Genomic DNA, 23,150 nt, shown 5'->3' on the forward strand with positions numbered 1-23,150 from the left:
TTCAGAAGTCAGTTCCTCTCCTGTCATGAGGCTCAGTCACAAGCACCTTTACCTAGGCTTCTCAAACATTCCATACGACATTTCTGCACCTAATTTACTTTGATGTGCCTGCAGATGTTGTGTACCACGTGTACGAGGTGCCCATGGAGGCCAGGAGAGTTGGCGCTCCCGGAACTGGAGTTAAACTTGGAGCTGCTATGTAGGTGCTGGGAACCAAACAAACCCGAGACCTCTGCAGGAGCAGCCCTAACCCATGAGCCGTGTCTCCACCCGCTTACCTTCACCCTCGCCTCCCCCATCAAATCTTGTGCCTTAGCTTTGCTTCCCAAAGTTAACTTGGCTTCCCATGACATGCCTCTGGCTTATTCTCAGTCTAAATAGCTCTCCTCGGGTCTGGTTTGACTTCCAACCAAGGTTTTCTCTGTAGGGCTTACCAGTGTAGAAGGGATGAGAGGAGTTAGTTCGCGTGCACAAGCAGGCACTACTGAATGTTTTATTAAAGGGATTCCGTCGTGAAGGCTGTTCTTCAGATAGGTGCTCATGGTTTTTCCTTACCAAACCTTGGACCAGATTAGATTTTGACTCTTACTGGCTCACTTTATCTAATTGCCACATCACACCTCTTCCCAAGGGCTGCATTAAACTCTCATACCCTGTTACTTCTGCCAGGGACCTGTAAGATTATCTCAGACACATCATGCACATCTGGCCATTCTCCCAAGTCCTGTTGATGGTATGTATCTTGTGCGTGCCTGCCTTCACTCTGATAAGGTCTGGCTGTGTAGCCCAGGTTGTCAGAAAACACATCGTCTTTCTGCCTCAGACTCTGGAGTGCTGAGATTCCAGGAAGCTAGTGCGCCAAAAAGCCAAAATAAATAAAAGTGGATTTCATGACACCATTGTGATTTCTTTAAATTCAATAGCATCCTGCCCACCTGTCTCTTTGCTAGCGTCAATACATTTTCTCATTGAGACATATCTATGGCATCTCCACCCCCACCTCATCTTTTCTTACTGGGTGGGAGTTAAGCATCAAAACAAATAAATATTCCCATAGTAGGCATTGGAAACCTTACTCAGGTGGGGAATGTCTACTCTGAGGCTGGGAACTGGCATGTTGGGAAGAGGAGCTAAGAGGAACCAAGTCTGGTCTTGGAGAATCAGGCTGGGCAAAGCTGGGCGTGGAGGCTCACACTGTCATCCTCGCCCTGGGACACTGAGACAGGAGCACTGCTGCAAATTTGAGGTCATCTTGGGCTACATAGCACTAGGCCAGCCTGGGCTACAAAGTGTATCATTTAAAAAAAAAAAAAAAAAAGGTTAAACAAGGAGGATAAAGCCAACATGCCAAAGATGATAAGGGGCAAGAAACAAGGACATTACTAATGGCTGAGCCACTGACTGTAAATCTCTGTTGAACAGCCATCTCTTATTTTGGCTTTTAAAACAGGATATTTTGGCTTTCAAATATCCTAGGCTGGCCTTGAACTTGCTTTGTGGTTGAGAATGGCCATGAACTCCGGACCACCCTGCCTCTCCTCTCCCAGGATACTACCATGTCCTGCTGGTAGTTGTTTTTCCTGGTGCTCCGCATGGCCTTGAACTATTCAGTTACTCCAAGTCCTCTGAGGCTGTAACTTGTGCCCCCTCTCCGCTCCCCCATAGCCGAGTCAGGCCTGTGGTAAAGTACTGTTGGCCCCTGGTGAGCGAGTGTCTGCATCAGGCCCACAAACATCTCAAGTGCTCTAGTACAGTGGGGAGACTAGCTTGAGCTTGACCTGGGGGTGGAATGCAGGGGTAAGCCATTTTGGAGGGAGGGCTCCATCCTTGGGACCAAGACACCCAATGTGTAGTTACTTCTGTTAACTGTCAAGATGAAAATTCAGTGTACTAATGGACAGTGTGTAACACCATATAGTATTACAAGATCCAAACTCCCAGATTCCTTTTAGATCAAAGAGACAAGATATTAAAAGCACTCTTTGTAAGTCCATTTATTAATCTTAAGTAATATTTAGAACCTCATACATTAAGATATTTACCTTCTTACCACTGGTAGGTTATTTTGTTTGGAAGAGGCTTCAACAGAACTCTTACAATTTTTCTAGAAAACTTGAACCCAGTCATCTGGCTGTCTCTGGGGCTTTTTCAAGAAAGGGTCTTGACATATAGCCCAAGCTGGCCTCCAAGACATGGGCTTTCTTGTCTCGGCTGAATGTTGGGCTCATGTCTGTCGTCTTGATAAGGATTCTCACTAATATTCTTAGCAACTGTTCCAGAACTGTTCCTAAAGCTACTTATAAAAAGCACATCCCAGAAGTGATTGGAGTAATCTTCACAAGTCTACCAACATCATCACAACAGAAAAGGCACAAGTACCTAGCAGTGACTAAACAGTGGAAACTAAAGAACTGAATGCTACGGAATTTCTTTAAAACACAACAGATAAGTCAAAGGCATAGCAAACAGGGATTATTTGTGAAGAATGTACACACACAGTCACCAATCCCTCAGGGCTAAATAGTTCCTTAGTGTACATCCTGATAGATCAGCAAATAAAAACATTTTTAATTTTTAAGGAATTAAGACTGTAACTGCATGGTTCTAAAATGTCCACAATGCTAGATAATCCACTTTATTTTACATTAAGATATAAAAAAATAAATATTACCATGCATTTTTTCCACTGACATTTAAAAATCCCACAAATAAATAACTTGAAATGATGTCTAGAAAACTTCCTACATCTTACTTTAATTCTGAAGGGCTTACAAACTGGGTTTTTATAATATCCTCAACTAAAAAACAAGAAAGCCTATGCTACTAATGCCCCTAAATGGTAGAGGATGGTACACAGATGAACAACAAGCTCGAGCTGGAGTGCAAACACCTTTTCAATGCAGGTTTTAGCTGGAAAGGTTTGTGAACAATGTTTTTTCAAGGGCATGCTGGAAATGATGGAGAGGTGTGGCAGAAACTGGGTGTCCTTTTCCAGGCAACTTCCTATCCTAGTTCAGTTTCCCAAAACATCCCTGGTTAAGACGCTTGTGATTAAAAGAGCTCGTGGGGCTCCTCGTTAAAGCTGAAGTCACACACCAGGGACAGGTGGTCCGAGGGGTAATGGAAGGACGGGAGCCGGTTGGGCCCAATCTGTTCTTCAGTGAGTAGATCCAGGGCGGACGTGACGCTCAGAGCGTGTCTGGAGTACCAGATGTAGTCCAGCGTGTGGCGACACTCCCCTGAGGTCCGGATCTTCCAGGTTGTGTAAGGAGGCTCCGACTGTCCATCGGGACTCAGCAGCTTGTAGGCGCTGTTGAGGTTGAGGCTGGAGGACGCAAAGTGTTTGTAGACCTCTTCGGTTGGCTCTGCGTTGAAGTCCCCGCAGACTATCAGGGGGATCTTTGCTCCCTGGGTGATGTTTTGCAGGTTCTGGAGGAGGTCACAGCCCTGAGCTGACCGGAACCGCTCCCAGCCAGTGCGGGCTTTTAAGTGGGTGACAGCAATGCAGAACTGTCGCCCAGACTCCTTGCACTCCAGGGTCTGTGCGATGGCCACCTGATTGGTTTTTAGGGTCATGGCTGTCAGCCTGATATTGGTGCTGCTGATAAGCTTGAATCGGTTTTGGAGGAAAAATAAGGCACAGCCATCTGGACCGTTGTTGTGTTCCACATCTAGACATGGTGACCAGGGCTTGGGGAAGAACGTGCCTTGGTAGCCCAGTCTACTGAGGAGTGGCTGGAAGGTGTCGAAGTAGTGGTCCACTTCCTGGAGGCACAGTATGTCTGGCTGGTAAGCCAGGATCTCCTCCAGGATCAGGCACTTCCTCTCTTCCCATCTGAGCGCTTCCACGGGGCACTGCACAAAGTTGTCTTTGCCTTCTCCGAGAGCTGAAAAGGAAAGCCAGACACCTGTCAGCTGCTACACACCACGGCCTCGAAGACAGTGGGGAAGCCTGGAGTGGTGGTGCACACCCTTAAAACTTCAGTACTGCGAAGGCTGAGACGGGTGGGTCTCCCTGACTTCAGCTAAGGCTACAGACTGAGCCCCTGACTACAAAGGAAAAGTTAAAACAGGGAAGAAAAGAAAGGAAAAGAACTCTAGTGGGTGGAAGCTTGGCTGTCTGACATTTGCCTTGGATGCTGGGGCAGGTCTGTCTAAGCTGTGCTAACACCCAGAGGAAATAACCTCTCACTATCGGCTGAAGCAAGCAGCAGGGTTTTTATATACAAAAAAATATTTCATATAGCTGTATTCTAGGATATGACTTTTGCTTTTAGGTTTAGAGAAACCGTTCTTAACAGTCCTGGGGATATAAAAACTTGTCAGTGTAAATAAACACTAGTTGTAACCCCGACTATAAGAAAGCCCGGTGAATGGATATAAATGTAGTACTCCGAATGAACGGGACAAATGAGCAGCTTTCTCTCCTTACGAATGAACAGAACCATTCTCCAGGGATTAGAATCAAAGCGCAGCCGCTCAGGGTCGACGTGGGTGGATCTAGGTTAACATACATGGTATTTGTATATGAAATTGCCAAAGAATAAAGAAAAATCTTTTTAAAAAGAAAGATTGGTGAGTCGGGGGGTGGTGGTGGCGACACACACCTTTAACTCTAGCACTCGGCGGCAGAGTCTATGGGATTCCTGAGTTTGAGTCCAGTCTGGTCCAGAGCTAGTTCCAGGACAGCTAGAACTACACAGAGAAACCCTGTCTCAGAATGAAAAACAAAAACAAAAACCCAAAGGGAAATACCCTCTGTCTATGTCTAACTATGGGGCACGGGAGTAAGCACTGAGTGCGGGTGTCTACAGAGGCCAGAGGCGGGGCATCCGCTGAAGCCGTTTGCTGTGGGAGGTTAGTTCTGCTCTTAACCACTGAACCATCCCTTCACCTGCAGATACCTTTGCTTACACTTCAACTACTAGATAAAAGGTACTACCACATATAAATGACTGATAAGCCTAGTTTATAAACCAGCAGGTATAATAAAAGGGGCCCTTTAACGCCACAATTTTTTTTTTAATTCTCCCCTCCCCCAAGACAAGGTTTCTCTGTATAGCCCTGGCTGTTCTAGAACTCTTGAGATTTCTCCTCCTCTGCCTCCCGGGTGTTGGGACTAAAGGCAGATGCCACCTCCACCCATCTGCCACAAATAAAAATGTCAGGAAGTGCTAGGGACTGGTCAAGCAGAATCCCTCTCTGGTTTTGTTTTGAGACAAGGCCTCACATCACAGCTCAAACTGGCCTCAGACTCCAGGCAGTCATCACAGCACATGGTCACCACGGCCATCTCAACTGCTGTCCCTACCACTCATTCAGTTTGTGACCTGTACATGCTGTCACAGACTCAGGCTGTAGGCAACAGAATGCCTAAGGTTGTCCCGCCGAGGTGCTGAACGGAAAGCACCCATAACTCATCGCTCCACACAGGAGTGACTGGGAATGCACAGCAGCAGACAGGAAGCCAAGGCAGCCTTCACTGCGCAGGCACAGCAGCACCAGGCCTACCTTGGGCGAGGATGTTCCACTGCATGACGCGAATGGGAGAGTGGCTGCTGGAGCAATCTGTCCTCAGGTCCACAAAATCCCTCTGGTACCGGGGTGGCCGAGTGTGCAGAACAGCCCTGCATTCCTCCAGAAGTTCCTTAGGATCAATGGGCTCCAGATGTTCGGGGTCAGCTGACACCAAGTACTCCGGGTGCTGAGCAGCTGCACTGCTGTTGACGGTCTTGGCGAGAGCACTGTAGAGTCGACTGGTGCCGTTTCCCATGGAACTCACTGCAGGAGAGAAACAGCCCCACAGCCAGCTGTCAGTCAGGGCCTTCACTGTCCCTCTCCGGTATGAGCCAGGGCCCCACTGCCTGTGGGCATCACGCCATCTCTAGGGGTGGGTGAGTAATGGGAGCTTCTGGCCTCCAGCGTCTTACACGGGCATGTAATTTAAGTATTGCTGCTAACTAATCTCTTGCAAAACTAAGCTTATTCACGTAACCTCGATAACCTCTTGGGTTTACACACCCACCCCGTCTTATACAAGCATCCTTTAACCAAATACACATTCCTCTCCCAAGTTTTTATCTTAAAGAACTGGTTTTTGTGCCAGGCAGTGGTGGTGCACGCTGCACACCTTTAATCCCACAGAGGGAAAGGAAGGCAGGCAGATCTCTATGAGTTCTATGCCAGCCTGGGCTACAGTGGGCATTCCAGGACAGTCAAGGCTACACAGAGAAACCCTGTCTCAGCAAACCAACAACAGAACCAAACACTCCAATGGTTTTTGAAGGGTGAATGTAGAAAGCCAAGGTCCTAGCTGTGTTGTCTGGGGGGACCCCCTGGTAGTGGTGGGTTTAACCTTCACTTCTCTCATTTTCAGACGTCCAATCAGGGGTGGGGTTTCTTGGAGAATCCTGTGATCAGTATTGAACATATTCTCATTAAAAAGTACAGGGTGAGGCTGGAGAGATGGCTCAGCGGGTAAGAGCACTGGCTGCTCTTCCAGAGGTCCTGAGTTCGATTTCCAGTTGTGAGTGTACCAGTGTGTGCAGGTAACTGAGGGGGCCAGAAGAGGGTCTGGACTCCCCTGGAGCTACAGTTCCCCGTGGCTTGTGAGCTGTCCAACACACATGCTGTGAACTGAAACTGGGGCTTCTGTAAGTATGCACTCTTGTTCACTAAGCCATCTCTCCGGTCCCAACTTACTGTCTCTTGAGAGACAAAGACCAAGTTATCTTTATTTAAAAAAAAAAAAAAAAAAAAAAAAAAAAAAAAAATCGGGCTGGCTGATAACAAGCAGTTGGTTCAAATTAGTGACCCTGGCTGGTCACAGTTGTCCCTGAGTATCAAAAATCAATTGGTGTAGTCAGGTATCCTCTTATTGTTAATTTTCCTTAACTCAATCTGGTCCTGTCCACCTAGATAGTCAAGCCTAAAGAAAGAAATTATTCATACAAAAGCTACACTGCTCAACAAGGAATACATCAAGATCAAACACAACACAAAGGAAGGCAGCGTGAAGAGAACACTCTATCTTAAAAGCAGAGGCTGGCAGGATGGCCCAGTGGGAAGAGCCCCTGCTCTCATCTCTAGTCTGACAACCTGAGTCTGATCCTCGGAATCCACACGATAGAAGAGGACTGACTCCCAGGAACTGTGTTCTGTCTTCCATGCATGCACACATACACAGAAAACACATATAACAAATGTTAAAAACAACTCCTAACTGTCCCTTAGTCATCACAGTTTCTCGACGTTTCTCCTGAAAGCCAGCATATCACATACTAGCATACAAGGTGAGTGAGAGGCCGAGTTACCTGAGACCTAGCCTCAAAGTGCCAAAAATAACCAGAAAAGTCTTTTAAAAGGCTGGCATGGTTGAACACTCAAAACTTTAACCCCAGTGCTTGAGGTAGTGGCAGACAATCTCTGTTAGTTCCAGGTCAGCCTGGTCTACATGGCAAGTTCCAGGCAGCCAGAGCTATGTAGTGAGACCCTATCTCAAAAACAAAAAACAAAAAATAAGTTTAAAGAGGGACTTAGAGATACAACCCTCATTGTGAATACACACCACTTACTGAGTCCATCACAGTAATGTCCATCAACCCCTGCCTCACCCATACAAGCACAGCCCACATTTGCACATCAACATCTCACTGTTTCAATTCCCACTGTGTGTCAGACACTACCCTAGCCTCCTGTAGACACACTGGTGACCAAACAGACCAACCCCTTGTTCCCAGGCAGCATATCTTGTAGTGGGAAGACCAAAGGGTCTCAGAGTGTACATTTGGTGAAAACTTTAATGGAGAAAAACAGGAGAGGTGAGGTAGGAATCTGGGTAGCAGAGAAATCGCTTGCTTATCTGTGATGGTCCAGGATGGGTCTTCAAAGATACAGGAGGCTGGAAAACCAGCCCAACGGATCTACTGAAGGGCAGTCTGGACAGAGGGAGAGCAAGCGCAAAAGAGAATTCAGAGTTGATTATCCAATTAATCCCAGCACTTAGGCAGAAGTGGCAGACAGATTTCTGAGTTTGCTAGTCTGGTATACACAATTATTTCTAGACCAGCCAGGGTAACACAGTGAGACGCTGTCTCAAAAACAAAAGAGAAACTCTACTACATTGTAGGGCAATACGGACAGATAGAAGAGAAACATCAGAGGACAGAGGAAGGACAGTCACACACACACACAAACAAACACACACACACACAAACACACACACACACACCCACACAGAGTATGCGACCCTAGGTCCTTGGGAGGTTGAGGCAGCAGGATCCAGAGTTCTAGGTTTGTCTGGATACAAAGTGAGTTTAAGGCCAGCTTGGCTAACTCTGTGCATGTGAGAGGGATGGGCCCTTGGAAAGACAGTGTGACTGTTGAATTAGATAGCTCGGAGTCAGGTCTGCCTGGAATGTGCAAGGCCTGGTACTCCACCACCAATGGACTGAGATGGACAGGGTGAGGTGCAGCTTGTGAAAGCTAAAAATTCACAAAGGTAAGCCCAGGGGAGACGGCTTGTAAAGACACTTCATGAGGAACCCACACTGCTGACATCTGAAGACAGATGAAGGGAGAGAGGTCTGGAATTAGTAACACAGCAAATGTTAGTGACAACAGAAATTTCTTATTTTTGGTGTCAGTATGAGAGGAGGAGGGAATAAAAGAAGTTACTTTGAGAAAATTTTGCCTAAAAAAGGAGAAAACTGTACAACTAGTCTGCGCATTTTGTTTCTGAGATGTTTTTGAGATGTGTGTTTGTGAGCGAGGTCGGGTGGGTCAACACTAAGGAGCACTCTCGGGCTTCTGGTACAACAGCCCCAGGAAGTCACAAAACACGCGTCCCTCCCCAAGACACTAAAAATGGCGACAAACCATGAAAAAGTTATTTCGATGTTCAACGACGACAAAGAGCATACAATATTATTCATGAAAGCAACAGAAGTTCAGGTCAGGACAGTGGTGGACATTCTTGCACGGAGAAACAAGACTAATTAAGTTCCCACACATAACTCAGTCCGGATGGCTTCATTGTGAATTTTATTATGTACATGGGTAGCTAACTATTTTGAAAGACACAGGGTTTAGTGGGGCTTATAGCTGTTAATTTAATAGGCTTACTATATTTAGTAACTAGCGAGCACGATCCCCTTCAGTGTGCAAACAGTACATTATCAGTGGAAAGGAGCATGAGCGACTCCTAAGAGGATGATCTTAGATGCTTCTCTAAGTGTCAGAAGTCCGGTTCTACAGTTGACTGTGAGGTTGCCTGGAGGAACCACAGAACAGGAAACTGGAGTTTGCAGGAGTGGTGACTGCTAGGGCAGGACAGGGAACTCCTAGAGCAGTCTGTACAGTCAGAGGGTGGTGGGTACATGGGCTGAGGTTTGAATGAGAATAGCATCCAAAGCCTTGGGATTGGGAAGTGTGGCCTTATTGGAAGGGGTGTGCCACTGGGGCGGGGCTTCGAGGTTTAAACAAACAAACAACCACACACACACACACACACACACACACACACACACACACCCGTCCCAGCATGCCCTATCTGCCTCTTGTTTGGGGTTTGGGCAGTAAGCTCTCAGATGTTCCACTCCACCATCATGAGCTCTAGCCCTTTGAAACTGTAAACCCAGTTAAACACTTTCTTTCAGAAGTTGCTTTGGTCATGGTTTTCATATCAAAATCCAGAGAAGCAGCCATAAAGAATGAATTCGATTCATGTAAATTTAAATACGAACTGGCAGTTGGAGACTTCAAGAGTACTTGACCAAGGAAAATGACCAGCTCTCAGAGCAGCCTAGGAGAAGGGGGTTATTATCTCTGGAAAACCCCAACAACAAAGCATAGGGGCTAAAAAGAGGAACTGCGGTCACGCGTACTGTATTCTACTGAAAGGTAAAGTCCTTTCTCAGAGGGAAGGACCTAGTAATCCAAAAACCACTGGCTTATAAAGAAACAAAACAACAGGAAGGAAGAAGAGACCGACAGGGATGCTGTAAGATGAGTAGGTAGCAGTAGTGGGAATTCACGCTTGCCTTCCTGTGATGTGCAAACATGGATGCATGACGGGGTGTGTGCGTGTGCACAGACTGACATACATTCCTGAGAGCTGAGACACATGGCATATGTGGCACACATGTTTAATGCTAGTCTCGACATCCAACCAGCCTGGGGAGTGAGCTAGGTGGCGTTAGGAGATTTGGTTATCAGTTAGATTGACTTGTTGCTCTCGGAAAGGACCTGGCTTCAGTTCCCAGACCCATCATGTTCTCCACCATAACTGCAGTGCCACTACCCCAGCCCACCCAAGAAGAAAAAGCCTGCTGGCACAGAACTGTAATCCTAATTACTCTCCAAGCTGAAGCAGGGGGATAGTGAATTGTATATCTGAGTAGCCAATACAGTAAGTTCAAGACCAGCCACAGCAATTTAGTGAGACCCTATCTCAGTAAAATTAATCAAGGCAGGGACTACAACTCGGCGATGGGAAATATGTCTAGCACACCATGTCCAAAGCCCTGGGTTCCATGGCCCAGTACAGCAAACAACTCAACAGAGAGGGAAAGTCTTACACGGTAGCCCATACCTGCCGGCACCAGGCTCCCAAAGGCTGCTGTTACAGGAATGAGCTACCTTGTTCAGCTAAAAATTAAACTTGTAAGAAAAGTGCAGGAGAAAATCTTGTCTGTGAGTTAGGCAAAGAGCTCTTAAACACAATACTAAAAAAGCATAGCAAAGCAATTGGAGCCCTAAGAACCTATGGACAGTGCAAATTTAAAATGGCATTGCTACTTTGAAAAGTATATTATTTTAAAAAGTGAAAATCGGGTTAGCCCAGTAATTTTACCTTCAATTCAAGAGAAATGAAGACTCCAAGATTAAAAAGAATATCTCAGAATTATCATCTGAATACAGGTTAAGTATGTCACAGGCTGCTATGAAATACAGACCATTGTGTTTACAGAACACAGGGCCTTGTCATGCTAAGCCTGTGCCCTACCACTGAGCTATCCCTCCAAGGTACGAGAAGAGCTGACAAGCAGACAGATGGTGTTGCTTTCATTTCAACTGAAAAGCACACCCTGCCATTGTCTCCTTTGGCCTCCAAGTACTTTCGCAGCCATGTGCTATGTGGTTCTGGAATGATATAGGATATTCAAAAGTGAACAACAGCGGACCCTTACATCTCCCCTGGCTTGTAAGTGGCTCACCATGAAAGGAAAACGCCCGTTTTCAACAGCCTAGTGAAGAAGCATCCTAACTGGAAGGAGCCTGTTGCAGAGAGAGCAGCCCTGCAGCACCATCGCTTGCAATGCTAACACCTAAGCACAGTGCACCTTAGAGCAGCCTATCTATCCCTAGCCCGAAACACGGCTGACATCACAGACCCATGATTTGCCAGCCTGGCTCACTGTTTAATCATGGGGAGCTTCAAAATTATACCCCGGTGCTAAGCCTAGCACTCCTGATAGAACCCGAGGGTGTGGACCACCTAAAACTTCACAATACTCTACAAGCAAGGCTGAGATTCACCAACATGCAAACCCTAAAGAAATCCTGCCCTTTCTCCTACCTTCTCAACTAGCTAGCAACCAATTTTACAAATACTTATTGCTAACAGCTGTTATTACATTATCTAGTTTACACTACCATCTAACTACATTTTATATGCTATATCTCAGATTTTTATAAGTTCAGGATTATTATAAAGATAAAAAATGACTCAGATCTAAACATTGCCTAAATTTTTTGTTTGTGTTTTGTCCTAGTTAGGGTTTCTATTGCTGTGACTAAAAAGCAAGTTGTGGAGGAAAGGGTTCAGTGTACTGGCTAGTTTTGTGTCAACTTGACACAGCTGGAGTTATCACAGAAAAAGGAGCTTCAGTTGAGGAAATGCCTCCATGAGATCCAACTGTAAGGCATTTTTCTCAATTAGTGATTAAGGGGGAAAGGTCCCTTGTGGGTGGAACCATCCCTGGGCTGGTAGTCTTGGGTTCTATAAGAGAGCAGGCTGAGCAAGCCAGGGGAGGCAAGCCAGTAAAGAACATCCCTCCATGGCCTCTGCATCAGCTCCTGCTTTCTGACCTGCTTGAGTTCCAGTCCTGACTTCCTTGGTGATGAACAGCAGCATGGAAGTGTAAGCTGAATAAACCCTTTCCTCCCCAACTTGCTTCTTGGTCATGATGTTTGTGCAGGAATAGAAACCCCGACTAAGACATTCAGCTTACATTTCCAGATCAGTCTTATTGGTAGGAGGTCACGATAGCAACTTAAACATGGCTTGAATCTGGAGGCAGGAGCTGGTGCAGAGGTCACGGAAGGTCACATCCTGCTTACTGGCCTGCTTCTTATAGAACCCAGGAGTGGCACCACCCACCATGGGCTGGGCCCTCTCCCATGGATCACTAGTTGAGAGAATGCCTTCCAGCGGGGTCTCATGGAGGCATTTCCTTAACTGAGGCTCCTTCCTCTTGGCTGGCTTTAGCTTGTGTCCAGGTGACACACAAACCAGCCAGTATACCTTTCAGGGGGTGGGAAGCGGCAGGGAGGCAGGTGGATGGCATTCACCTGTCTTGTCTTGATGCATCATCTAATTACCGTTCCTCCGAAGACCTGGCGCTCCAGCAGTGCCATAAGGTCGACAGCAACCCACTTTGTATTCCCAGATAGGAGTTCAAAGACAACTTGGGTTGTCTCAAAGAAATTCAGAGAATTTGGGTTTTGTTGACAGGATTTCTTCGTGGAGCCTTGGGTGTCCTGGAACTAGCTCTGTAGACGCCAGGCTGGCCTCAAACTCAGAGCTCCCCAGCCTCTCGCTGCCTCCAGAGTGCTGAGATGAGAGGCACCGGCCACCTTATCCTCCTTAAGAATTTAATGAAGTTTGTATCACTGGGCCCGTTTGTAAAGAGTGCTTCAAGTTCAAGGCTGACCTGGTCTTTACAGTTTCAGGCCAGCTGGGGTTACACAGCTAGACCCAGTCTCCCATCGCCCCACACTACATTAAATAAAAGACCATATCTAGCTTTATCTAGACCTCTCTCTTCAGAGCTAGAGACTAAACCCAGGGTCTTATATTTGCTAGGTAAGTGTTGGACTGAGCGGTCACAGCTCCTGGCTGGGACTGTGACTTTAAATAAGGCAGCTTTATATTTCTAAATAGATCAGTGGAGGCAATCTCATAGCTGAGATCCAAACTGGTGCTGCCTAGTTCCCGAACAGTCCTAGCAGCAATCAGAAGAAACAGCCCCTCACCACGCTCTCTCTTCTAGTTATCCAGCAACTACACCTCGCCAACACACATCTGGTCAGTCTGAGTTTATACAACACAATCCAGCTAAACTAATAAGCAAAATCCAGGAATGTCTTAGGCACGCACCTAGGGAGATTTGGAAGCTGATCAACCTTAGACCTAGGGAAACCTGGAACAATGACATGTACACCAACATGGCATGACAAGGACCAACAGCCCAATGCTGCCATCTGCTGGCCATGCACTCAACTCCCTCAAAAGGTTAAGATGACCTCATTCTCTCAGTGGTTTACTGGTGTGGGGTCCTGAATAAATGTGGCCACCTGCAGGGCAAGTAAGTGAAAGTTCACACAAAATGACAGGGGAGAGGCGGATGTTAACTAGACTGCATACTTTGTATACTTTGAAGGAATCATGTTCAAGCACCCGCCTCTAGGTCTAGCTTCTAGCTTTTTTTTCTTTACCGGACATACTTTTATAACTTTAGTTGTCCTTGGCTATTTGAGCCATTTCTCCTTTCACATCCCAAGTGCTGGGATTAGCAGTATGTACCACCATATCCTGGGTGAGGGCAGGGACAGTGCATCATGTATAGTGCTTTAGAAAATGCTAACTGGGCTGGAGACATATGGTGGTACAGCACTTACCCATAATGGCAAAATAAATAAATTTTTATCAGCAAAGCACATAGTGTTTGGCAGGCTGCCCTCGGTTTAACTTTACTCATGAGGACATAGTTCCGCAAGTTTCAATGCTATGTAGTCCAGTGGTGAAGTGCTTGCACTGTGTGGGCAGGAGCCAGAGTTCAATCTCTAGCACTATGCTTACATTAGCTCTGTGAGACTGAACAGATGTACCTAGCCTGTCTGAATGATTCGCGGCTCTCTAACATTTAAAGAGCAAGCAGGCTGTTACAGTGTCAGACTATGTGTTCCCATTACTTTCCCAGCAATCCCCAAGTCACCGTTCCTCATGTGGATACTGATGTTAGGAGACTGTAGCTGGGGCCCTGAAGAAAGCTACCTGCACCCTGGACTGCTGAGCTACAGCAGCGCCTCCAGCAGCGCCGACTACTGCAGGGAGGGGCCAGGCACACACAGCAGCCCAGACTTTGTGCCAGGAGTCATCAGAGGTCAAGTTTCACCTCCTCCACCTGCCGACGTCACTGCCGTCAAGGCACACACACTGGTACAGCACAGACTGTACAAAGCAGTGTCATGACCCAAGTGGCATTTCCAGAGATAGCCAGTGAAGGTCATGACTCTCTGTCTAATGTGTCTAAAAATACAAACACCTAGACACAGTGCCACAGTCCATGAAGAGCAGGCAGAAAGTCAGAGGTGAGGCGAGGCGAGACAGCCAGGGCATGTTCCAGAAGAGGCTGAGCCATACTTTCAGTCATGACAGCCCTATTAGAAAATATCTCTCAAGAAATCCTTTTACACACACCAGTACACGCTCTCAAAAACAAACAAATTAAGACTGACTTTAACATGTTTCGTGTGCAATTGCTTATCATCCGGCCAACTGTTTCCCTAAGCTGGGTTCTAGAACAATGCTCTCAAGAGGTATGTGGAAAAGCCCGGCGGCACAAGCAGTCTGGTGCCATCACATCCCTGAATTAATAAGACCCGAGTTGCTTTTAAAATGACCTGTTCTTACAGCTGCGAAAAGGCTCAAAGGAATAGTCTGCTGACAACGCAGGGTTCTCTAGAACAGGGTCCACAACTATGGTCCAGATCTACTGGTCCCCTGCCTGGCCTTGTGCGGTTGCTAATCTATGAAACACCATTAGTTTCTCCTATATTGATAAGTAGTTGAGAACAATATTCCAGGACACGTGAAAAAAAAACCCTCAAATTTCAATGTCCATAAAAAGTACATACACTGTCTACCACCTGTGGATACACACCTGCAACTGCAGGGGTTAGACATGGGCCAAAGCCTAAACACTCACTAGGAGGCTCTTCAGAGACAGTCTGCCAACTCATGTTTTAACCTTTATTAAAATGAAACCGTCCCTGGGAATGGTGGTTTGTATCTTTAATCTCAGCACCGGGAAGGCAGATGCAGGTGGATCTCCGTGAATCCAAGGCTGGGCTCGTCCATCTGGTAAGCTCCAGGCCAGACAGGGCTGCTTAGTTAACACGGGGCTGGTCTTAGAGACCTTAAGATAGACCTCTAAGTCTGTCTCCTCACCTGCTTTCACCCACGGCTCCCGGGGAGTTTGCACATATATGATGAAATCAACCAAGTTTTCTGTCACTTAAAAAACAAGGAAAGACAATTTTCATACAAGGATTTCCAGAACCTTCTGGGGGTGGTAGCACATGGCTGTAGTCACTTGGGAGGGAAGCCAGGATGACACGGGGTTCAAGGTCAACCTTTACTACATAGTGAGTCTGAAGACAGCCTAGGCTACACAGTAAATTCCACTGGGCTATTTGATGAGATCTGTCACAAACAATAAAACACAACTAACGTACAATTGTAAATTACTTTTAAAAATGGAAACTGGTTATTCATCTGGCATACCATAAGTCACTCTGTCTGCTGGTTCAAGATAGCAAAATGGGACATACTAAGATCTTTTGAGAATAAAGCACCTACATTCCAAAAAACGTAGGGCCGGAGAGATGCCTCTGTGGTTAAGAGTGGCTACTGCTCTCACAGAGGACCTGGGTTTGGCTCCTGGCACACAAGGCCGTGACTCACGGGCATCTGTAACTCCAGTGCCACAAGGTCAGACACCTGACTTCCTAGGATGCCAGGTACACGTGTGTTACACATACATATACATACATACATACATACATACATACACAAACAGACAAAACATTCCTATACATAAATAAAACTAAAAAAAAATTTTTTTTAATGTAAAGAATTAATCAGAAAGCCAGAAGTTATACCATCAATAGGGCAAATTCTTGGCTCCCATGTTGGGTTTCTTACAACCTCAGGCTCCCTGTGATCCTCTTATAACCTCCCCAGCAACCTACACATGAGCAAACAAACTACGTAAAAAAGATATTTTAAACAGCTGCACTAGTTTCAGCCTGCCCTTCTCACTGCTTGCAGGACAGAATCAGATAAAGCTCTATAAAGAAAGTGAGTACACAACTTAGGCCTGGAGAGGTCTGTCCCCAGAGTGAGGCAGGCCAGATCAGGAGCAGACGATGAACAAACTCCCTGGGCATGTTTACGTAGATTTCCCCCTTTGATTCACTTTGGCCACTGTTGTTTTTGAGGCAGGACCTCATTGTGCAGTCCAGGCAGGCTTCAAACTTGAAATCCTCTGGCATCAGCCTCTAGAGGGAGGGTGGGCTGGCATTACCAGCTTGTGCTATCTTGCTATTTTTTCCAGGGTATTTCTGAGCAGGGAAAGAGAGCACAGAAGACAGGCAGCCTTCCTTACCTTTGGCAAAGAGAGTGGTCTCCATCGACTTCCTCATTCTACAGACAGGCCTAACTACCAACCACTTTCCAGACCTCCTTCCAAATTAGGGCCTCGACAATTGGGAATGTAGCTCAGGGGGAGTGTCCACCTAGCATGCACAAGCGACACAGGGTTCAAAGCCCACCACTGGACGTAGGTGTAGAAAGGGCAGATAAGAAGGGAGACACGGAAGACTGAGAGGTCAGTACTCTATCTAGGAGCAAGGGACTTCCTAGACCCGTGATCACAGTACTTCTTGCTGGTACTGGGGACTGAAGGAAGAGTTCTACCACTAAGCTACTTTCCCTGGCTTTATTGTATTATTGACTTTTTGAGGCAGGGTCCTCTGCCTCCCAGGCTGGCCTCAGACGGGCTGTGTAGAGAAAATGAACACTGTGCCTCCTCTCACGGGCTTCCCATCCTCAAGGTGCAGTGAAAGCACTTTAAAGCTGCCCTTTTTGCACAAACCTCATCATCTAATACCAATCTCTAATTTTTGAAGGTGTAAGAAATGCATCAATAAAAAAAATTAGGGCAGGCTTCTAAAGCCCTAAGTGAAGGGAGTCTCCTTACATCATCCACTTGGGCATGCCAGAATACCAAATGTCCAGGCTCAACTTAAGGTCAGAAAACCAGAGAGGGCCCCTGACGGCTTTTGATAGCGCAAAGAGAAAAAGTTTAGAGACATCTGTATCCTGTATCTTTCTTCCTCCTGAACACCCTTGCTACATCTGACACGCTGAGCTCATCCTAAGAGTGCTTCAAACCTTACTTGAGGCCCTGTAGTTTTCTTCTCTCTATAGGAAGGCTGTTTTCCCTACTACAGAACATAACAAATACAAGGGTTAGAGCTGTCGCTCAGTGCCTCAGGACTTGTCTAGCATGTGCAAGGGGAGGCTCCCAGGTCAATCCTCGGCACAGCACAAACCAAAGATAACCAGGACATCTTAGCTAACCAGATGGTTCCAGCAAGGCGCATCACTCCTAAGTTCTAAGTATTTCCTGAGGTATGATAACCACTGAGGCCATGCCACTTCTGATAGGTCAAGAGTAACTCCTAACACGTGGCTGTCAATCTCCCTCCTTATCCCAAGATACCAGGGCACCGCCTAATTCTCCTTCAAGTAAAATCCATTCTTTCAGAGCCTCCCCATGGCTCCTCAAAGGTCCTAAGAAGCAGCTGGCTCAGCAGTTAAGAGAACTCCATGCTCTTCCCCAGGGCTCACACCCACCCAGTAACTCCAGTTCCAGGGAGGCTGCTACTTTCTTCCTCAGCTAATGGGCACGCACAGGGTGAACAGACATATATATGCAAGCAAAATACCCATAAACATAAAATTAGGTGGTTAAAAGTGGGGGGGGGGGTGGTGGTGGTGGAGAGATGGCTCAGTGGTTAAGAGCACCGACTGCTCTTCTGAAGGTTCTGAGTTCAAATCCCAGCAACCACATGGTGGCTCACAACCATCTGTAATGAGATCTGACGCCCTCTTCTGGTGTGTCTGAAGACAGCTACAGTGTACTTAGATATAATAATAAATAAATCTTAAAAAAAAAAAAAAAAAACAAACCCAAGTACCTTTTGGAAAGGCAGGCTCAAGTGTATAGAATACTCCCAACCCCTGAAGGAATGCAAGACGCGCTTGCTTGTCAATATTTATCAGGTTTCTCTTGAGGAAATCAAATTTCCAAATTTGCATTTGACACCAAGAAGTTCGTTTTTAATGACACTGCTCTCTGTGCCCCACCACTACCTTGTCTCTCCCACTCCTTCAAAGTTTTCCCCCAACCAATCTGGCCAAACCAATCTGGCTCGTTCTTCTCGACTCCTGCTGTCATCAGCATATGGAACATTGTAACACTTGGTTGAGTGTACTGTTCACCAAAGTTTGTGGATATAGCCTTATCAGTTGATGTGTTAATCTCTTCTAGATGCCATCTGGCATTAAGACAAAGCAAGCAAGGTCAAAAGATTTGTAAAAGTTCATTCATCCATTTCCATTCTGGAGCCCTGGTTCCTAACCTAACCGCCACTCTCACTCCCCCTCTGCATTTTAACTGTCGCCATTGAATACTACAGGAGAATGATAGCTCTTAGTTCTCTGTAAGGATAAACATCTATTCTGGAGAAACCTGATAATTACAAGCTTTCCCATTTCTTCTTTCTCATAAACAGCTTACTCACACAGTTAAGGGGCCTAACAAATAAAGATGTCTTTTCTACTGAGCTGGTATTTGCCTTTAAAATTGTTCCAAGAGAAAAAGCACCGTGTTCCAGTGGCGGAGAGCCGTGATCCAGCCAACTCTTCATTAACCGAGGAGGAGGAGGAGCATCTCCCGGCCCACAGACGACTCCCTGCATCCCTGCCGCACTGTAACTGTGGCAACTGTTGCCTTACCGTGGGCTGCTGTCTTGGCTTTAGAGAGGAAAGCAAAACGCTGAGATGGGCCACCAAGGTTCCCTTTTAAGCCCACATGGTAAGTCTGTGAGAACTCTGAAGGTGCGCATCCCCTGAGCACTGAACTGCAAGGTGCAGGTTAGACTGTGAATGCCTGTGTTGGTACTCACAACCTCACAAGGGAGGTGGGACAGCTTTCAGCTCCTTTAAGGCCTTTTAACAAGTTCGGGGCTTTTTAGAGACAATCTGCTTGCTTGGCCTGATGGCCCAGGCCTAGTTTTGTTGCAAAGGCAGAAGAATCAGTGAGTTTGAGGTTATCTATAGCCACATAAGAATGCTTAAGACCAGCCTGGGCATCATGAGACCCTTTTCTCAAAAAAAGAAAGAACGAAAAACAACTACCACCTGCTTAACATGAGCAAGGATCTAGGCTTAACCCTAAGAAAGAAAAGGGAAGGTGTTGGACTACAGACAGCGCAATAGTCAAGAGCACAGCTGCTCTTCTGGATCCTTCCCTCATCTGGCGCACTCCCAACAAACATCCCCAGGATTTGACGCCCTCTTCTGGCCTCCTCAGGTACTCCCACACCCTTGGCACGAGAAGCACACAATTTTTTTTTTTTTTTTTTTTTGAAAATGAGGGCGGTGGTGGAGCATGCCTTTTCCCCCAGCACTCAGGAGGCAGAGACAGGTGGATTTCTGAGTTTGAGGTCAGCCTGGTCTACACAGAGAAATCCTGTCTCAAAAAATATATGTATATCTTTATTTAAAAAGTGAGAAGGAAGAAATAAAAGGGATTTGAGGACTTGTTATTTCTTTTTCATATGTGGAACCTGGGTATTCGATTTGATTTACCAAACTCAATAATCTGAGTTCTTGAGCAGAAATTAAACGTTTCCAAGATACTTTGGAGAATGCCGCCCCTTCTGCAAAAGGCTTCTTCTCCACCCTCATTTAACGCCTTAGAGGTCCTTCTTACCTTTCCTTTCCACTTTGTTTCCTTGAATGGTTCACCTTCAAACCTAACCATTTTCTCTTTTTCTTTAAGTCAGGGTTTCCTGGAACTCTGTAAACCAGGCTGGCCTCGAACTCAGAGACCCGCCTACCTCTGCCTCCCGAGTGCTGGGCTAAAGGTTTGCGTCAGCACCTCAAGCTGCATTTCCGCCTTTCAAGTCTAGTCCCGAATGCTGCCACCGTCTCTGCGAACCCCGGAAGTACCAAGAGTTATCACTACAGGTCGCCTCCACCTTGTCACAGCAAAAAATGTCACTATGAGACTAAAAGGTGTTTCATTTAATGACAAAGACCTTTGTGAGGAACCACCCCCCCCCCCCACTAAAGAACACAGGACTGGAGCCATAACCTGTACCCCAGGCTGGCCTTGAATTCAAGATCTGCTCCTGGTCAGGCTACACTTTGAATCCCAGCACTTGGGTGAGGGGTTCCAGGACAGCAAGGGCTACACTGAGACTCTCAAAACAAACAAAAGAAATGTTCCAGCCTGGATCACCACATCTGCTTAAATCTCACCTCTTTAAAAAAAAAACAACGAGCAACCAAATCTAAAAATCCCATGCGCTTGTTGTATGTGTGTAGGCCACGTGGATGCCTGGCAACACCTTGAAGGATAAGTCCTTCCTTCTCTCCTTCCATCACGTGGACTGAACTTAGGTCTTCAGCATCTTCACCATTTGCATCATCTCCTTAGCCCCAAATCTCACTTCTTAATGGGAAGTAAGCTCTTTGAATAACCTAAAGCTTAGACTCACCAATTTAATATATTACAGACTCTTCTACAGTGAGTGACACGGCATAAGAATGAGCATCGAAACAATGACTGTTATCTTCCCCCCAAAGCTACAAGAAACAGGAAACCTGCCTATACCCTGTGCTGTCTAAGATAGTTTAAGTACCATAAAAAGGCCTGCAATTTCTTTCTTTGCTACTAGGGTCTATTGCATGGTAAAGCCCACAGTCTACCACTTCCCTACCCTACCTCCTTCCATTTATGGGTTTTCACCCATAAACCCAAGGGGTTTCAATGGTGTTTCTGGGATGCTATCCATTCCAACAGTTATTCCACAACCCACCAAGGTTCTATAGACCCAGAGGTGGGGGCACGACCCTGGACTTTCAAGTCTTTCCTTCCTTCCTACCTTTTTGAGACAGGTGTCTCTGAAGAGCCCTGGCTGTCCTGGAACTCACTCTGTAGACCAGGCTGGCCTTGAACTCAGAAATCCGCCTGCCTCTGCCTCCCAAGTGCTGGGATTAAAGACGTGGGCCACCACCGCCCTGCGATAACTCGTTAAAGAAAGCCTAATGAAACTTGGCGCCACGTGCAAGCCTTTAATCCCAGCATCCGCTAGGCTGAGGTGGGTGGATCTCTATAAATTCAAACCCAGCCTGGTCTACATAGTCAAGGTCTAGGACAGCCATGTCCATGTCTTGGAAAAAAAAAAAAAGGCAACAAAAGACAGCCACAGGGAACCTGTATGTTCTAATGTGCACTCTGTCCTTAAATTCAACCAATACTCTCAAAATGTACTCTAGTAAAATAAGGATGGTTACTGCATCCGAATGTTAGACGGCAATAACCTAGTTTGAGGTAACAACTAAATTACACTTTCTAGAAAAGTACTATGGAATAATTGCTGGTTCTGAAGGAGTGCCTACATGAAGTAATTGCTAGATTTGAGGGAGAAACTACTCATTTAAAAGCCATACTTGATTTGTATGTAGTTTGTGACCGTCGCAATCTGCTTTTAGGCAGAAAGGAGACACTTAAAAAAACACAAGATGATGTACAGAACTGACTTCATGAAAGGTTGATTTTCACGCTGGGATTTAAGACGAAGTGGAAGACCCCCCCCAAAAAAAAACATAAATTAATGAGCGTAAAGAGTTAACATGTGCTATTACTACCAGGGCTTTGAGAAGATTCAGACCCTGTAGGCCCTGCAAACCCAAGATCATGCCACTTTTAGATATTTTTTCCCCTTCATGAGGATGTCCACAAGCAGTCTGCAACCAAAGCGTTACCGCCCTGCATCAGGGGGTGGGGGTGAGGGGTAAAGCGAAACAACGTTAGCGACTGGGGTCACTGTGGCCACCCGGGATTCAGGGGGATCAGACACGAACGCGGAAAGCGAGGCCCCCTGAGCGGCGTTCCCTCCCTCCCGACGCGACGCCGGGGCGAGCGCGGGGGACCAGCCCGCGGCGCCCATTCATTCCGCGCTCCCGCTCACCTGTTCGGGGACGCGACCTCGCGGCGCCCGAGGCCGCCGCCGCCTGCAGTTGCGGGGACGTGGGCCGAGATCCGAGCACCGGCGGGGCGAGCGTTCGGCGCGGGCCGGGCACGAGCGTGCGGCGCAGGCCGGGGGCGTCCCTGAGCAGCAGGGCCGAGCAGAGCCGCCGCGGGCTCTGATACATGCCGGGCGCCGCCGCGCTGACGAGCCGGGCCGAGCTGGGCGGGCGACGGTGGGGTGGGGGTGGCGCGGGACCGCTGCGCTGCGGGGTGCTCCTTCCTCCTCGTCCCTCGGCGCCGACCGGGCGAGCTGTGCCGGGAGGCAGACGCGGCGACGGCGGCGGCGGCGGCAGCGGCGGCTCACTGAGGCGAGCGAGCTAGCGCCGGGGAGCAACCGGCGAGCGGCGGCGGAGCGGGCGCTACCACGCGGCGGCTGCAGAGGGGTGGATCCGCACGCACGACCAGGGCGCAGTCAGACCGGGACAGCTCCGGCCGAGAATGGAACGCTTGGATCAGTGACAGAGACTGTAGATCTCCCACGGGGCGGAGGCTGGGGGATGGCTGACACCGCCGGGATTCGTTAGAGAGGCGTTCCGGGAGCCTCTGTCCCCTCCCGCCGGCTGCAATGGGAGCGCCCACAGGCTGGGAATCCCGGGTTGGTGCCAGCGCTGAGTGTGTGCGAGCGCGTGTCTGGGAGAACGTCCTCCCCGAGCTGTGGGCTCCACGCTCTGCGGTGCTGATGGAGATTAGGCACCAGGAAGCGCTGACTACTTGTGTGGCGGCTGCGACAAGCATCCGCCCCTTAGGCACGGGAGG

The 23,150-nt window shown here is 47.4% G+C and overlaps 1 protein-coding gene across 1 annotated transcript; it reads right to left on the reverse strand.

Moving 5' to 3' along the window:
- Positions 1–1,720: 1,720 nt before the first annotated feature.
- On the reverse strand, positions 1,721–23,150 carry Noct (nocturnin). The gene is made up of 3 exons (XM_021158077.3): positions 22,336–23,150; positions 5,512–5,781; positions 1,721–3,887 (listed from the first exon to the last, which is right to left on the reverse strand). Exons 1-3 carry the CDS (start codon positions 22,517–22,519, stop codon positions 3,052–3,054), a joined length of 1,290 nt encoding a protein of 429 aa, XP_021013736.1. The 5' UTR covers positions 22,520–23,150; the 3' UTR covers positions 1,721–3,051.

This window comes from Mus caroli, unplaced genomic scaffold (genome assembly GCF_978045245.1).
Source record: "Mus caroli unplaced genomic scaffold, Mus_caroli_1 scaffold_3, whole genome shotgun sequence".
NCBI lineage: Eukaryota > Metazoa > Chordata > Mammalia > Rodentia > Muridae > Mus > Mus caroli.

Excerpts from the sequence above, each read along its gene's own strand:
- Noct (XM_021158077.3), bottom strand. The coding sequence starts at position 22,519 with ATGTATCAGAGCCCGCGGCGGCTCTGCTCGGCCCTGCTGCTCAGGGAC. Across the intron at positions 5,782-22,335 it reads GAGGTCGCGTCCCCGAACAG|TGAGTTCCATGGGAAACGGC; the intron begins GTGAGCGGGAGC and ends TCTCTCCTGCAG. Across the intron at positions 3,888-5,511 it reads GTGGAACATCCTCGCCCAAG|CTCTCGGAGAAGGCAAAGAC; the intron begins GTAGGCCTGGTG and ends TTTCCTTTTCAG.